Source organism: Oncorhynchus nerka, linkage group LG13 (assembly GCF_034236695.1).
Source record: "Oncorhynchus nerka isolate Pitt River linkage group LG13, Oner_Uvic_2.0, whole genome shotgun sequence".
Classification (NCBI taxonomy): Eukaryota; Metazoa; Chordata; class Actinopteri; order Salmoniformes; family Salmonidae; genus Oncorhynchus; species Oncorhynchus nerka.
In genome coordinates this window covers 69,740,734-69,759,137 of record NC_088408.1, presented here as the reverse complement: position 1 = coordinate 69,759,137, position 18,404 = coordinate 69,740,734, and the positions used below count along the sequence as shown (strand labels likewise).

The following is an 18,404-nucleotide window of genomic DNA, read 5'->3' as shown; positions in this document are numbered from 1 at the left end:
AGCAGGAAGGACCACAGCTTGCTGGTCCCCTAAAAAAGTTGAGAAGGCTGGTTTAAGCAAATATTGCTGAACATGTATTGTAGATAATATTTCCCCTCCCACTTCATTCACAGTGTCAAAATGTTTATTCTCAGCATGCTCTCATTTTGAATTACATTATGCTTACTGACATAAATGTATGCACTTTTTGAGTGTCCCTATCTCCACCCCCCACCCACCCCCCACCCCCATTTCTGCAGGATCCCTGATGCGAGATAGATGGCTCATGATCCCATTGTTGATGCAGGGCTGGCTGCTAGCGTCTCCAATCAGTGTTCGTGAGCGCCCCTGTCCTCAAAGCTGTAGATGTGATGGGAAAATAGTATACTGTGAATCCAATGCCTTTCGGGATGTGCCAAACAATGTGTCTGTGGGATGCCAGGGCCTCTCTTTGCGCTACAACAGCTTAGTGAATCTCAGCGCTAGTCAGTTCTCAGGCCTCAGTCAGCTTGTTTGGCTTTATCTCGACCACAACTACATTAACTCAGTGGACAGCCAAGCCTTTCATGGGGTACGGAGGCTGAAAGAGTTGATCCTCAGCTCTAACAAGATCACACAGCTACAAAACAACACTTTCCATACTGTCCCTAACTTACGCAATCTTGACCTCTCTTACAACAAGCTGCAAGCCCTCCAGCCCAGTCAATTTCTGGGCTTGCGGAAGTTGCTTAGTCTCCACTTGCGGTCCAATTCTCTGAAAACTGTCCCAATGCGGGTTTTTCAGGATTTGCGGAATTTGGAGTTTCTCGATCTTGGCTATAATCGATTGCGAAGCCTCACTCGAAATGCCTTTGCTGGGCTTCTTAAGCTGATCGAACTTCATTTGGAACACAACCAGTTCTCCAAGATCAACTTCTCTCACTTTCCCCGCCTCACCAACCTGCGGGCACTCTATTTGCAATGGAACCGAATTAAGTCAATAAGTCAGGGTCTAACCTGGACATGGACGTCCTTGCAAAAGCTGGACCTTTCTGGAAACGAACTGCAAATAGTGGATTCCAGTACGTATCAATGTCTCCCCAACCTACAGACCCTGAACTTGGACTCCAACAAGCTTAGCAACATGTCCCAGGAGACAGTGGATGCCTGGATCTCCCTGACCACCATCAGCCTAGCTGGTAATGTGTGGTACTGTAGCCCCAGCATCTGCCCCTTAGTGGCCTGGCTGAGAAACTTCAAAGGGAACAAGGAGACCACTATGATTTGTGCTGGGCCTAAGGAGGCCCAGGGAGAAAAAGTGATCGATGCAGTAGAAACATTTAGTATCTGTAAGGTCACTCCCACCACCCCTTTTGTCTCAACCACAGCCTCCCTCAACACCCCATCTCAGTCTGAGCTCCTGCCCCTTCCCACTTTGTCCAGGGTTGATGAGGAGTTGACCCGCAGTGGTACGGCCATCCCCTCCCCTTCTGGGGCTTCCCCTACCATCCCAGAGCAGAATTTTCAGTTTGTATCCTTCCATAAGATTATTGCTGGCTGTGTGGCACTTTTCCTGTCGGTGACTATAATTCTCCTGGTTATTTATGTGTCCTGGAAGCGCTATCCCAGCAGCATTAAGCAACTCCAGCAGCGCTCCATGGTCAAAATGCAGCAGAAAAAGGTGCAGGAAACAGAACGCACCCTCAGCTTGCCTCTGCAAGAGTATTATGTGGACTACAAACCTGCAAACTCTGAAACTATGGAGGTGCTCGTTAATGGGACTGGACCCTACACATACACAATCTCAGGATCCAGAGAATGTGAGGTATGATGCGTCACCCTCCTAAAATCCATTTCCACTGCGAGGCACGAGAGGTAAATTTCTCAGTGATTTTGGGGATAAAAAAAATGTTCGATTTTTTTAATCCTCTTTCTGTGTCTGTTTGTTGGATAGGAAATATGAGTAAGTGCACGGTGACTTGAGTCTGCATGCCAGGGTGGTTCAGATAAACCCAGGTCATTTAAAGTACAGTTTACCTCTCTGTTAAAAAAATAAGCATCATGAATTGATTGAGAGTTAGAGAGTGAAGCTCAAGTTCAAGTTTTCTTGCACTCCCATTTGAATTCTTGTCTTACAGTGCACTATAGGCAAAATAGAATGACTTCATCAAAAAAGTGAGACGTGCCAGATCAAGTCACTATGCAGTGATTCTTTTCCTATCATGTGTGTATTTGCTACCTTGCCAACGGCTTTGTTTGTGGTAAATACTTGATTCACTTGATTGGTGACTCCATTGTTTGTTTTTATACATTGCATTCAAAGAATGTTGGTATTCTCCCACTGTGCTTTTCTAATTTGTATGTGATAGTGTGAACTGAATGTCACTATTGTCTTATTTGGACTCTCTCTTACTTTCTTGATAGTGATAAATCGATTAATGGACTTAAAATGTAATGATAAATAGACAGAGGCTATATCTTTAACACCTCTCGGGTGTAATGGCTGGGGCATTACATGAAAATAAAACTCAGTTTAAGGTATTGCATTATCAAGTACATAAGATCCTCAGTGCAAAACAGTCTGTTTCTTTTAAGATAAGTTCTATCTACATTGCCATCTCAAACCTGGCCCTGCCTCTCTCCCTTGGTCTCTCGCTATGCCTCTGTCACTAGATGTTTCTGGTTCTAGACAAAGAGGAGCAAAGTCAGGCCGTAAGCCATCACAGAGGCCCTTGATGTTGTAAGATGGCAGTCAGGCTGTTTTCTTACAGTAAGATGGACCTTGATTTTATTACAGTAAATTGGAAGTCTTCATTGGAGATCTGAGACTAAGCAAGAGGCTGTCAGTGTGCGTTGTATCCAATGTGTAGTGAGCTACACTGAGTGATTTAGAACTGAGTCATAGAGGAATGTATACTGTAGAGGTAGAGGTTGAGGGGAGGGAAGGTTAGTGAGGAGATGTAAAGTGGAAAGAAGGTTCATGGACTTCAAATGTATTCCCAATACTACTTCTACCCTTCAACATATTACCACTATTGTAGCCAAACATCTGTATTTCCTATGATGTCTCTCAAAGCCTCATTTGATAAAAGAGTCATCAGATTTATTGTCATCAGTTCATTGATTTATTAAATTGCACCACCAGATTATTTTTTTTCTGACATAGGGAGCCCCAGCAAATCACTTACAGTGAAGCCTTACAAATTGAGCATAGCAATAATGTAAACTATGTGATATTATGTCCCTCTGGCCCCCTGAATTACAAGGCATCTAATCAGATTAACCCAGTCTATTTTGCTCATGTGCCTTTACAGCGACAGTATTACAGTATACCGTGCAATAATACTTATCAAAACTAAAGCCATGGCATACATATTTGGACTACTGAAGATGGAAATGCATGCTGCAAAGTTGCTTTTCTTTTTACATAACCATTTGTCGGGACCACAGCTACACTCTTAGAAAAAAAGGTGATATATCTAGAACCTAAAAGGGTTCTTCGGCTGACCCCATAGGATAACCTTTTGAAGAACCCTTTTTGGTTCCAGGTAGAACCCTTTTGGTTCCAACTAGATCCATTTTGGGTTCCACGTAGAACCCTTTCCACAGAGGGTTCTACATGGAACCCAAAATGATTCTACCTGGAACCAAAAACGGTTCTCCTGTGGGGACAGCTGAAGAACCCCCTTTTCTAAGAGTGTAGACGCTAAGGGATTGAGAGAGGAAGTCGGACAGAAGACTAAATCATTTGCCCATTCTTAATTAGGCACTTTTACCATTGCCCTTTATTTCTCTGATGCCATGTATCAGTATTTTCCTGTCCTGCTGCTTGTTGGCTTTTAACAGACTGGTAGATTGTTATCAACAGGGCATGCGTTGCCCAGGGATTGCCACTTGAGTCTGCACCTTTCCCTCTGACTCCCTCTGATTCTGTTTCACTACAGCAGTAATCAGTCTGGTAATTAAAAGGCTAGCAGTGCCCCACCACTTTTGATTTAGTTTAATAAAAAATGTTGATGCGAAAGCATTAAAAATGTGACTGTTACTGGGTTAGCCGTAGCTAGATGGTTAGCTAGTGAAGGATAAGAACGTTGCCGGTGAGCATTGCAATGGAACATAAAGAACGAACGACTGGGTCACTTCCGTAAATATCAAACTAATTGAACTCTAGCAACCAGAAGATGAAAAAGTATGATTTCCTTTATAAAAAAAGAAAATATAAAGGAAAGAAGTATTTCTACTGGTAAATGTGGCCCCTCGTGATGAGCGCACATTTTTTTGTGGCCCCCACCCCCATCAAAGTTGCCCATCCCTGGCCTAAATGATGCAAACCTGCATAAATCAAGCTCAACCCTATGAGTTATTTTGCCCAATCATAGTTGTTGTCTCTGTGTCTGTGTATAGAAAACCCACCTGTTAGTATAATTACTAGGTTACTGCAATTTGACAGGGTTTTCATCCTCCCCAGGGCCAGGAGTATTTCCAGGAGTTTTTTAAAACCATATGACCTAATTAGAAAAACTCTGGTCCTATCCTAGCCCATATATAACTTTTCTTACAACTGATTAATCACTGTCATACCCTACTGGATCCAGAGTAGGGCTGTTGCGGTGACCGTGTTACCGCCACACCCGCAGTCATAAGTCATGACTGCAGTGAAGTCTGGTCATGCTTTGGTAGTACTAAAATCACTAATCATAGTCAGGTCACTAATGGCCTGGTACTCACTAATGGCCTGGTACATGCTTTGGTAGTACCCAAATCACTAATGATAGTCAGGTCACTAATGGCCTGGTACTCAGGGCTCTATTGTCCCTCCATCAGGTTCTAATGGCCTGGTACTCAGGGCTCTATTGTCCCTCTATCAGGTCCTAATGGCCTGGTACTCAGGGCTCTATTTTCCCTCCATCAGGTCCTAATGGCCTGGTACTCAGGGCTATATATTGTTCCTACATCAGGTCCTCATGATCTGCTACTCATGGCTCTATTGTCCCTTAAGCACTCTGACATCAATGCAAATACAATCAAAAATCACATCAAACATTTATCATCAAAACAGTATTGTGATTTTAAAACGCACCTGACTGTGATGAAGTTCAACTGCATGTTGAAACTGAGTGTAAAACATGGTTGCTGTGGATGTTATTTCAAAGCCTAACACAACGAAATGGACAGCGCATTCTAAGGTGATGATTCATTCAAAACACTCATTGGCATATTATATCTTATGCATAGGCTTATGAGACCAAGCTTGAAAACCCCACTGAATAAAATAATTGTGCTGTTATACAATACATAGACTACCACATATTACGCATAGCAAAAAAACATAAAATAAAACTAATTTCAGTTGTCTTTGGTACATAATAGAAAACCCTATAGCCTATACTCCAAAAGTTAACACATTTGAGCAATCGGCTTTGAGTGTGGACTGTATTATTATGCATATTGGATTTAATATATATATTTTTTAAATCTTTAATTAACTAGGCAAGTCAGTTAAGAATAAATTCTTATTTGCAATGACGGCCTACTGGGGAACAGTGGGTTAACTGCCTTGTTCAGGGGAAGAATGACAGATTTTTACCTTGTCAGCTCGGGGATTCGATCCAACAGCCTTTCAGTTACTGGCCCAACGCTCTAACCACTAGGCTATCTGCCGCTACCTCAATGGGCTGGTTAGCTTATGCTCCACTCCAAAATATACACTGCTCAAAAAAATAAAGGGAACACTAAAATAACACATCCTAGATTTGAATGAATGAAATATTCTTATTAAATACTTTTTTCTTTACATAGGTGAATGTGCTGACAACAAAATCACACAAAAATTATCAATGGAAATCAAATTTATCAACCCATGGAGGTCTGGATTTGGAGTCACACTCAAAATTAAAGTGGAAAACCACACTACAGTCTGATCCAACTTTGATGTAATGTCCTTAAAACAAGTCCAAATGAGGCTCAGTAGTGTGTGTGGCCTCCACGTGCCTGTATGACCTCCCTACAACGCCTGGGCATGCTCCTGATGAGGTGGCGGATGGTCTCCTGAGGGATCTCCTCCCAGACCTGGACTAAAGCATCTGCCAACTCCTGGACAGTCTGTGGTGCAACGTGGCGTTGGTGGATGGAGCGAGACATGATGTCCCAGATGTGCTCAATTGGATTCAGGTCTGGGGAACGGGCGGGCCAGTCCATAGCATCAATGCCTTCCTCTTGCAGGAACTGCTGACACACTCCAGCCACATGAGGTCTAGCATTGTCTTGCATTAGGAGGAACCCAGGGCCAACCGCACCAGCATATGGTCTCACAAGGGGTGTGAGGATCTCATCTCGGTACCTAATGGCAGTCAGGCTACCTCTGGCGAGCACATGGAGGGCTGTGCGGCCCCCCAAAGAAATGCCAACCCACACCATGACTGACCCACCGCCAAACCGGTCATGCTGGAGGATGTTGCAGGCAGCAGAACGTTCTCCACGGCGTCTCCAGACTCTGTCACGTCTGTCACATGTGCTCAGTGTGAACCTGCTTTCATCTGTGAAGAGCACAGGGCGCCAGTGCTGTAAGCACAACCCCCACCTGTGGACGTCGGGCCCTCATACCACCCTCATGGAGTCTGTTTCTGACCGTTTGAGCAGACACATGCACATTTGTGGCCTGCTGGAGGTCATTTTGCAGGGCTCTGGCAGTGCTCCTCCTGCTCCTACTTGCACAAAGGCGGAGGTAGCGGTCCTGCTGCTGGGTTGTTGCCCTCCTACGGCCTCCTTCATGTCTCCTGATGTACTGGCCTGTCTCCTGGTAGCGCCTCCATGCTCTGGACACTACGCTGACAGACACAGCAAACCTTCTTGCCACAGCTCGCATTGATGTGCCATCCTGGATGAGCTGCACTACCTGAGCCACTTGTGTGGGTTGTAGACTCCGTCTCATGCTACCACTAGAGTGAAAGCACCGCCAGCATTCAAAAGTGCATAGGAACTGAGAAGTGGTCTGTGGTCACCACCTGCAGAACCACTCCTTTATTGGGAGTGTCTTACTAATTGCCTATAATTTCCACCTGTTGTCTATTCCATTTGCACAACAGCATGTGAAATTTATTGTCAATCAGTGTTGCTTCCTAAGTTTGATTTCACAGAAGTGTGATTGACTTGGAGTTACATTGTGTTGTTTAAGTGTTCCCTTTATTTTTTTGAGCAGTGTATTTCCACGAGTCTGGGAGAGAACATATAGCCCTAGATGATGCTGTTGGTTCATGGATTGTTCTGGCCGGCTCACAGTTAGCCTACAATTATAGAAAATGTGTATTTGATTTTGATAGCCTAGTAATAGGGAATTTTTATATTTTCATAATTAATTAGCTACACAGAATATTTCACCATCCATCTCCTCTGTCTCCTTCATTCCTTACTCGAGCGCTCAGACGGGCTCTCTACAGTTATATGTTTCATTGCGAAAAACATGTTGCTATCGATGTTCCTGGACCAGATTTCACTTGGTTTCCCAAATTAAGCACTGGTTAGCTGCAAGCACAGGGTTGGAGAGCCCATGACATGCAGAGTTTGGGTTGAATATCATCTGATGCGCAGTGAGAGCATCCTCCTCAAACAGTGGTTGATGCATGGACTGAACTAAGTGTTCTTATATTTATTTTTCAGCTGCTCGTATTAAGCACAGCTCCACTTTAAAAACAAAGTAGCCTACAGGGCATCATTGAAAAACAGACCGACGGGAAAGCTTGTAACCTCCATTCGCTATTCGAGTGCATACGGATGACATGTCTTTTTTACCCTGTCCCTGTTTGATAACGGGCCATTCTAAATTTAAACTCATTTTACATATTAGTAAAGACAGATTAAATTGGGAAAATATGATCACTTAATGAGAGAACAGCTGTGCAGTCTGAGGCAATGATCAGAGCTCAAGTTTGTTTTGCGACATTCTGAAATCATCAATAGCCTATAGTCGCACCATGCAACCCATATATGGTTTGATTTCTAAGACATTCTAAGGTTTGTATCATTCACAACTAAAGTTGCTAAAATAACTCTACATCTAGCATATATAGGACCTGTTTCAAATGATCACTTTACGCTCAACATAGCCACTTCATATGCACACTCACTCCGGAATGGAAATTATTATTATTATTATTATTTTTTATTCAGCTAAGTTCAATTATATTATTTTTACTATAAAATCATATAATATAAAATACTGGCACCACCTTATAAGTATATCTTGTCTGATAAATGAACAAGCCTACAACCTATGGCATGGAGCATAGCCAGATAACATGCAGTAGGCCAATTCATCTTCTCTTCTGAATTCTTTTCTTCTTCATATCATAATGTGTCTTTAGACCTGACTAAAATAAATGATAGATTTATTGTGATGGTGTATAGTAAACTGATTTCTTAGACTTTTCTAAATATAGATGTTCCAAAGGCACACATCAGCGGCTTATAGGCTATGCAGCTTCTAGGCCTATGCATGGAGGTTTGGAGATGCTAAACTTGTTTATGTTCATTAGCGGTCATATACCTTGAGATCGGCAGTCTTTTGAATGACAATAACCGGCTGACAAAATGTCATGACTGCCACAGCCCTAGTCTAGAGTTTTACCTGGTTAGATTACCAGAGAATTCTATTTGCCTCACCACTCTGGGACCTCTGGTGCCACCTCTGGAATGTTAAAAGTAATGTCATCCATTATTAAGTGCACAGGTGCAGAATAGCTTCTAGTCTGGAGGACGTCCTCACTATCTAGCTTTCATATGAGAATGTGGTATGGGAACACTAAATGGAGGACTTAGTTAGGGGCTCTGCTGGCTAGAATAACTAATAGCCCTGCAGATGAAAAGAGCAGAGGGTTTTCCTCATCTCTGTTATCCCTTGTCCTCTCTCCTCAAGGGGCAGCCAGAGCGGCTGGAAATGTAATAGGATATCTTATATGCCAAACATCACTATGCAGAGTGAGTATAAACACAGGAGATATGTCCTATTAATATGAGACAATTAAGATTTTAATGACATGTTGGGCACATTCCATTTCCAGGTGGAAACATTTCAAGTCCCAATAGCCCTACTTTCTTGTCTCCACATTCTACTTTTGCCCTCCCTCTGGCTTTGTAATGTAAACGCTGGCAGTTCATGTTTTCAAGATGCTATCTCAAGGATTGGGGAGTAATTCAGTACGGAGGAAGATTTCATGATAGAGAAAACCCCAGAATATCTCTGTCCTCTTTGGCTCCGCTGGTCTTTTTCTATCTCAAGTATCACTTTGAAATCAAGGAAAGTGTTTCTGTATTGTAGACGTTGATTCGATTTAAAGAAATGTGGTTAGAGTATGGCTGAATCAGACACAGGTAGACAGCATCCTCCGAATATTCCTCAACAGTACTCAATTACTAGTGCATGATACCATTATTCAGATGAATCTTTTAATCTGAATGGAGATGTCATGACCCAGTCCTAGATACTGATCACTTTTCTTGAAAGGAAATCTATTTGACTGATAATGATGGACCCATTGTTAATTTAACCAGGCAAGTCAGTTAAGAACAAATTCTAATTTACAATGACAGCCTACCTGGGAACAGTGGGGTTAACTGCCTTGTTCAGGGGCAGAATGACAGATTTGTACCTTGTCAGCTCAAGGATTCAATCCAGCAACCTTTTGCAACCGCTCTAACCACTAGGCTACCTGCCGTTTACAGGTGCGCGTTGTTGTCTAGCATTTTTACCTCATTTAACCTCACAGTCACAGCTTCTTACAGCTTATAGGATAGGATAAAGTAATCCTTCTCACCCCCCCTTAAAAGACTTAGATGCACTATTGTAAAGTGGCTGTTCCACTGGATGTCATAAGGTGAAAGCACCAATTTGTAAGTCGCTCTGGATAAGAGCGTCTGCTAAATGACTTAAATGTAATGTAAATGTTATAGTACATCAATATACATCATTTTTGGCAATGGAAAATGTTATATTTCCAACTCTTTTTGTAAGGAAGAATCAGAATCAGATCCAGAACTTTAATTATGGGTACCAGTAAACCTGTTGTCACTCATTTTCATTATAATTTACTTTGATAAGGTTTTGTACATCAGTGGTCCTGACATCTTCAGCTTTTTGTGGAGCTCAGGGACCTCATGTGACTTTATTGCTCTTCTGCGCTCCATCCATGTCGTTGTCATGTGCTCCATTTAGTTTTGTTGTGACATTACATTTTGTAATGACACAAGGGCTGACCAATTCTGATCGTTTTCCCACTAATTGGTCTTTTGACCAGTCACATCAGATCTTTTCACATCAGATATTATTCAGAGCTGATTGGTCAGAAGACATATTAGTGAATAAAAGATCAGAACTGGACTGCCTGTCCTCCAGCCACTGTGAGAATGGATGGAGGTGGATAGGGAGGAAAGGGAGAGAGATCAATATTGCATCTTCTGTAAAACATTCTCCGCACAAATAAATCAGCGGGTGAGATTATCCTTGGAGCAGAGAACAGATGCATTTAATCAATTGGAGATCCGAATTCTGTATCGATCTCTCTCCGTATGCATGTTGGACATTATTGAACTGCCCTGTTTCTGGCAATTCTTCTGGATCTCAGTCAATCCCTATCTCTTTCTGGGGGATTGAAGACCAGCATCCAGGAAGTATGGAGGGCATGGTTAGCAAGAGACTGGTAGACTATCCAGTGAGAGTTAACATAAGAGTTAAGGAAGAAGTTAAGTTGTTCAAATAAATACATTTGCATCCAAATAAACAGACATAATGAAATACAGTGCGACCATCTGTGTACTAATGATCTGAATGAGATGAGTGAGAGACAAGCTGGTTTGTGTATGTGTGCGTGCATGTGTGCATTAGCGCGTGTGTGAAATTGAGTCATCTTGACATTGAGTCTGGTTTCATTCACAGTTGAAGGTCAATTCTTGAACATAAATTGTTTTGATATTCGTAAAAACTATTTGATTGAAATGTATTGTTGCAGATTGGCAGAGTGTGCCACCACAGAGACGTAATGGGGCCCTGTGAGAGCCAAGGCTAAAAGGCTAATTGGTCGTTCTCCAATGATTGATGTCAAGGTTGTCTGGACATGCCAAATTAGTAGTGCCCACGGCGAGAGGTTGGGTAATGGCTCATGAGACAGGGTGTAGCCTTGAAGCTTACACACAATTGCTTTGGGAGAAGCGAGACACAAGATGTCACTCAAAATGCTGTCAGATACCATGAGGCTGATTCATGGAGGGACTTTTGACTTTTTGGGTATGCTGCCCTCGTAGGTTAAATTGATTTCATCACACTCAGACAGGTGCTCATGGCAACCTCATTCTCAGTTCTTTTAATCAAAACAAACTGAAGTGGGAGAGGTGAGGTTGTCTACAGTTGAATTAAACCATCTAAACTTAAGTTGATAAAGCGCAAGTTCTCACAGAATGTTGTAGGCCTGTTCTGTTATTACATAATTATGAGTATGCATTACTGAATACACATCAGCTAGCACCCATTATATACCCAATACAGAATTCTGAGCTACTAAATCTGAAGCCTACAGTACATAGTATGAAGGAAAGATTGGGAGCTAAATATTGGAGGTAGTGTCAAGATTTAATGGCTGGCCTAGACACTGGCACCTAATGAAACCAGCTGACTGAGTTGAGACTAGCCTTAAAATTGAACACCTGCCTGGATACGACTGTAACTTCCTCAGGAGAGACTGAGTTATAGCTCCCTCCCTCCCTCTCTCTCTCCTCTCTCTCTCTCTCTCTCTCTCTCTCTCTCTCTCTCTCTCTCTCTCTCCTTAACCTTCCTCCCTCTCTTGCTCTCGCTCTCCTTGTGAATCAGCAGACAGGACCCAGAGTGCAGATCTACAAACGGGGGCTGGTAGCTGGCTCTGGGGAGATGTTAAGTTCATGGCTTACACCGTGGCTCATAAATACTATGTGTGAGACAAGCAGCGTGTTCAAATTGGCTGAAAGCTGAACAAACATTGTGCTTTTTGATATTCGATTGTGTTTCAGAGAGCCTGACATAAAAGGGTAAGAAAGGTGTCCTGATGCTAAATTAGTTTTTTCTTGTTTTTGTACTTGCACTTCAAAATGTGCACTGATATTTGATACTTGGACCCCCATGTCACCGTTGCTCTCAAACAAGACTGCAAGGAATACAAACCAGCAATGTGTTGTTTAGGAATCTTTTAGTTGTTTGGGCTCAATTTCATTTGCTTGAATTTACTTGTATTGCATTGGCATGGTTATTTTGATGACATTGTAAATTTGTCCTCAACGGGGGTCTGATTTTTCACAGAGGTCGTCTCATCACTGTCTCAGCCACAATGAGGAAAAAGTTCACCAGGCTGGCAGAGATGTTCCGTGGGCAAGAAGTTCAATTACTTCATTTGTCATGCAGCAATAAATGACAAATTAAGTGTCTGGCACCGGCTACTGCTTGGGGATGGCTGCATCAGAATACTAATGTGTGTGTGTGTGTGTGTGTGTGGGGGGGGGGGGGTTCGCTTGGGGGGTCGCTTAGCTATGATGAAATGGATCTTCAGTCCTTATCACATGTTCAATTGTAGTGTTCTCTTCAATAGACCCATTCAAATCCTTTCTGCCTCGCTAGAGTATGTACACAACACTAACAACCAGTAACTATGCCAGTCAGGGATAGGTCTTCCTAACCTTTTTGAAATGTCAGTATAATGTTGTGATATTTCTCTGTCTATATAGACTAGGATAATGATGGGGGCTTCTGTGTGTGTGGGTGTGATAGAGAAAATGTTGATTTGAGGAGAGGAGATTAATGGTCAATCCCTAATCTGCTTGTGTTATTTATTTCTGAAAGCCCTGTTGGATAATCAAACTGTGGCAAAAATGGATCCATTCAACCTTGTAATCAATTACATTTAGTGCCCCCAATCCTGCATGGCTGAAAGAACAGCTGTAGAGCCGTGTTTCATCCAAACGCCAGTCAGCAGCCTGAGCCTCACAAGTACTGACACACCATAATACACAGGTCCTGAATCAGCATGTTCAAAGGGATCTCTTTGAAGATGATTGCCAGGTTCTAGCTATAAAGCCCTATCTGTTCCCTTCTCTTCTCTCTTACTCTCCTCCCTTTGTCATCTGATTTACTGGTGGCTTTTACTTTTACTATGTTATGTCTATGAGACCAGGCTAAGGGGAAAGGCCCACATCTTCACATCAGATTTGTATAATGGCAGGCCTGTGGGGATAGATTCAGTTATATGAGAGATCAGCAGTGCACCAACACTGAGCTGTGTGATGATCTATCTACCTGTTGACAACCTGCTGGCTGTGCCTTCATCTAGCATAGTATTCGTGCCAGAATACTGATTTGTCAGATGTTTGAAGCAACACTGAAACCACAGTTCTTCAAACAGACAAAAATGTAAAAACCTTGTTCTGTTTCTGAGAACAGTGTTATTACTGGTTTGTAGCAAGTTATCTGGGTGTTGTCCTTATACTGCTTAAAGTGAGCTTCCACAGTATCCTGGCTGGTAACTAATTTCAACAGCCGTCACTGCTGATGTAGCCTGTTGTCAGTGGGAGCCTCCTTATATCAGTGTCAGACCATTCTTCTATGGTAACATTTTATCAGGTCAACAGCTGGCTGCCTCATCTCCTGTCTGCTCACATTTTCAGCCACATCAATATTGAAAGAGTGTGCTCAAGTCCAGGGCCTGTCTCATAGCACTTACACAGTTGTTTGGCCTCCTGCTCTTGCTCCAAGAAACAAGCACAAATAAGTTGCCTCAGGATCAACCAAATCTGATCTGACTGAGTGGTTCATTTTCACACGTGGTCTCTGCTGCAAAATATATTCTATATGAAATAACAGAGAAAGAGATGATGACAGAATGAATGAAACCCTACAATGTGAACCAGTAGCATGTTTTACATAGCAATTTATTGCAGTTTTCTCCTAAATAACTATCATCTATTCTCAATCTTTTAGGTGAAGCTCAGTTCATCTGTGTCCAGAACCTGAGGATAATTTAAGAGAATGTTAGAAGCCCATCTAACCCTCATCCCCTGTCACACATACAATTTTCTACAGCCTCAGAGTAAGATTTATAGTCCTGTACTGTTATCACCATGGAAACTGAAGCGTGGTGAAAGGCCTGGTAGTGTGGAGGAGCTGACAATGGCATCACAACAAGATGAAAGAGGGATTTCTTCAACACACAAACTTTTCTCCCAACTCTCTGTTGAAATAAAATATTGTATTCTTCGTTCTTTACAGTTATGTTGCTTCAAATCAAATCAAATCAAATTTTATTTGTCACATACACATGGTTAGCAGATGTTAGTGCGAGTGTAGCGAAATGCTTGTGCTTCTAGTTCCGACAATGCAGTAATAACCAACAAGTAATCTAGCTAACAATTCCAAAACTACTACCTTATAGACACAAGTGTAAGGGGATAAAGAATATGTACATAAAGATATATGAATGAGTGATGGTACAGAGCGGCATAGGCAAGATACAGTAGATGGTATTGAGTGCAGTATATACATATGAGATGAGTATGTAAACAAAGTGGCATAGTTAAAGTGGCTAGTGATACATGTGTTACATAAGGATGCAGTAGATGATATAGAGTACAGTATATACGTATACATATGAGATGAATAATGTAGGGTATGTAAACATTATATTAGGTAGCATTGTTTAAAGTGGCTAGTGATATATTTTACATCATTTCCCATCAAAAGTGGCTGGAGTTGACTCAGTGTGTTGGCAGCAGCCACTCAATGTTAGTGGTGGCTGTTTAACAGTCTGATGGCCTTGAGATAGAAGCTGTTTTTCAGTCTCTCGGTCCCAGCTTTGATGCACCTGTACTGACCTCGCCTTCTGGATGATAGCGGGGTGAACAGGCAGTGGCTCGGGTGGTTGCTGTCCTTGATGATCTTTATGGCCTTCCTGTGACATCGGGTGGTGTAGGTGTCCTGGAGGGCAGGTAGTTTGCCCCCGGTGATGCATTGTGCAGACCTCACTACCCTCTGGAGAGCCTTACGGTTGTGGGCGGAGCAGTTGCTGTACCAGGCGGTGATACAGCCCAACAGGATGCTCTCGATTGTGCATCTGTAGAAGTTTGTGAGTGCTTTTGGTGACAAGCCGAATTTCTTCAGCCTCCTGAGGTTGAAGAGGCGCTGCTGCGCCTTCTTCACGATGCTGTCTGTGTGGGTGGACCAATTCAGTTTGTCTGTGATGTGTACGCCGAGGAACTTAAAACTTACTACCCTCTCCACTACTGTTCCATCGATGTGGATAGGGGGGTGTTCCCTCTGCTGTTTCCTGAAGTCCACAATCATCTCCTTAGTTTTGTTGACGTTGAGTGTGAGGTTATTTTCCTGACACCACACTCCGAGGGCCCTCACCTCCTCCCTGTAGGCCGTCTCGTCGTTGTTGGTAATCAAGCCTACCACTGTTGTGTCGTCCGCAAACTTGATGATTGAGTTGGAGGCGTGCGTGGCCACGCAGTCGTGGGTGAACAGGGAGTACAGGAGAGGGCTCAGAACGCACCCTTGTGGGGCCCCAGTGTTGAGGATCAGCGGGGTGGAGATGTTGTTGCCTACCCTCACCACCTGGGGGCGGCCCGTCAGGAAGTCCAGTACCCAGTTGCACGGGGCGGGGTCGAGACCCAGTGTCTCGAGCTTGATGACGAGCTTGGAGGGCACTATGGTGTTAAATTCCGAGCTGTAGTCGATGAACAGCATTCTCACATAGGTATTCCTCTTGTCCAGATGGGTTAGGGCAGTGTGCAGTGTGGTTGAGATTGCATCGTCTGTGGACCTATTTGGGCGGTAAGCAAATTGGAGTGGGTCTAGGGTGTCAGGTAGGGTGGAGGTGATATGGTCCTTGACTAGTCTCTCAAAGCACTTCATGATGACGGAAGTGAGTGCTACGGGGCGGTAGTCGTTTAGCTCAGTTACCTTAGCTTTCTTGGGAACAGGAACAATGGTGGCCCTCTTGAAGCATGTGGGAACAACAGACTGGGATAGGGATTGATTGAATATGTCCGTAAACACACCAGCCAGCTGGTCTGCACATGCTCTGAGGGCGCGGCTGGGGATGCCGTCTGGGCCTGCAGCCTTGCGAGGGTTGACACGTTTAAATGTTTTCCTCACGTCGGCTGCAGTGAAGGAGAGTCCGCATGTTTTAGTTGTGGGCAGTGTCAGTGGCACTGTATTGTCCTCAAAGCGGGCAAAAAAGTTATTTAGTCTGCCTGGGAGCAAGACATCCTGGTCCGTGACGGTGCTGGTTTTCTTTTTGTAATCCGTGATTGACTGTAGACCCTGCCACATACCTCTTGTGTCTGAGCCGTTGAATTGAGATTCTACTTTGTCTCTATACTGACGCTTAGCTTGTTTGATTGCCTTGCGGAGGGAATAGTTACACTGTTTGTATTTGGTCATGTTTCCAGTCACCTTGCCCTGATTAAAAGCAGTGGTTCGCGCTTTCAGTTTCACGCGAATGCTGCCATCAATCCACGGTTTCTGGTTTGGGAATGTTTTAATCGTTGCTATGGGAACGACATCTTCAACGCACGTTCTAATGAACTCGCACACCGAATCAGCGTATTCGTCAATGTTGTCGTCTGACGCAATACGGAACATATACCAGTCCACGTGATGGAAGCAGTCTTGGAGTGTGGAGTCAGATTGGTCGGACCAGCGTTGTACAGACCTCAGCGCGGGAGCTTCTTGTTTTAGTTTCTGTCTGTAAGCAGGGATCAACAAAATGGAGTCGTGGTCAGCTTTTCCGAAAGGAGGGCGGGGCAGGGCCTTATATGCGTTGCGGAAGTTGGAATAACAATGATCCAAGGTTTTTCCAGCCCTGGTTGTGCAATCGATATGCTGATAAAATTTAGAGAGTCTTGTTTTCAGATTAGCCTTGTTAAAATCCCCCAGCTACAATGAATGCAGCCTCCGGATATATGGATTCCAGTTTGCAAAGAGTCAAATAAAGTTCGTTCAGAGCCATCGATGTGTCTGCTTGGGGGGGAATATATACGGCTGTGATTATAATCGAAGAGAATTCCCTTGGTAGATAATAGATAATGTCTACATTTGATTGTGAGAAATTCTAAATCAGGTGAACAGAAGGACTTGAGTTCCTGTATGTTGTTTTGGCCACACCACGTCATGTTAACCATAAAGCATACGCCCCCGCCCCTCTTCTTACCAGAAAGATGTTTGTTTCTGTCGGCGCGATGCGTGGAGAAACCAGCTGGCTGCACCGTCTCCGATAGCGTCTCTCCAGTGAGCCATGTTTCCGTGAAGCAAAGAACGTTACAGTCTCTGATGTCCCTCTGGAATGCTACCCTTGCTCGGATTTCATCAACCTTGTTGTCAAGAGACTGGACATTGGCGAGGAGAATGCTAGGGAGTGGTGCACGATGTGCCCGTCTCCGGAGTCTGACCAGAAGACCGCTTCGTTTTCCTTTTTCAAAGTCATTTTTTGGGGTCGCCGGCTGGGATCCATTCCGTTGTCCTGGGTGAAAGGCAGAACACAGGGTCCGCTTCGCGAAAGTCATATTCTTGGTCGTACTGATGGTGAGTTGACGCTGCTCTTATGTTCAGTAGTTCTTCTCGACTGTATGTAATGAAACCTAAGATGACCTGGGGTACCAATGTAAGAAATAACACGTAAAAAAACAAAAAACTGCATAGTTTCCTAGGAACGCGAAGCGAGGCGGCCATCTCTGTCGGCGCCGGAAGCTTACAGTTTCTTTGTTGTTCTTTTAATATATATACAGTTTTTAAATATAAGTTTAAACAACAAAGCAAAATGAAAACTTAAATAAACACAAAAACAACACAACCACCCTACCTGATACATACCCCCCATCAACACATAAGACATAGTCGCTTCGCATTTCAATACACATACACTGAGTGAACAAAACATTAAGTACAAATCAAAATTCTATTTGTCACATACACATGTTAAGCTGATGATATTGAGGGTGTTACGAATACAGGTGAAAGCTATGCTCCCTTATTGATGTCACTTGTTATATCCACTTCAATCAGTGTAGATGAAGGGGAGGAGACAGGTTAAAGAAGAAGCCTTGAGACTATTGAGACAGGAATTGTGTATTTGTGCCATTCAGGTTTTAAAAGACCATCATGGTTTTAAAACTCACCTCACTGTGATGATCAATTTGAAGAAAGAAGTTCAACAGCAGATTGAAACTGAGTGTAAAACATGGTCTTTGTTGATGTTGTTTAAAAGCCAAACACAACAAAATGGACAGCGCTTTCTACGGTGATGGTTCATTCAAAACACCCAAACGCATTGTCACGACTCAGGATGAGACCCAGATGCAGACACAGGAGGCGGCTAGTACGATTCGCAGATCATTTATTAAAACATCGGAGGCAGGCAAATGGCAGATCGAGGGCGGGC

General features: G+C 43.3%; 1 protein-coding gene across 1 annotated transcript; it reads left to right on the top strand.

Annotated features, from left to right (window-relative positions):
* Window positions 1-249: 249 nt before the first annotated feature.
* Window positions 250-1,827, top strand: LOC115139998 (leucine-rich repeat transmembrane neuronal protein 4-like). Its single transcript, XM_065026627.1, has one exon. The coding sequence runs from the start codon at window positions 266-268 to the stop codon at window positions 1,787-1,789; it is 1,524 nt and encodes a 507-aa protein (XP_064882699.1). The 5' UTR covers window positions 250-265; the 3' UTR covers window positions 1,790-1,827.
* The last annotated feature ends 16,577 nt before the right edge of the window (window positions 1,828-18,404 follow it).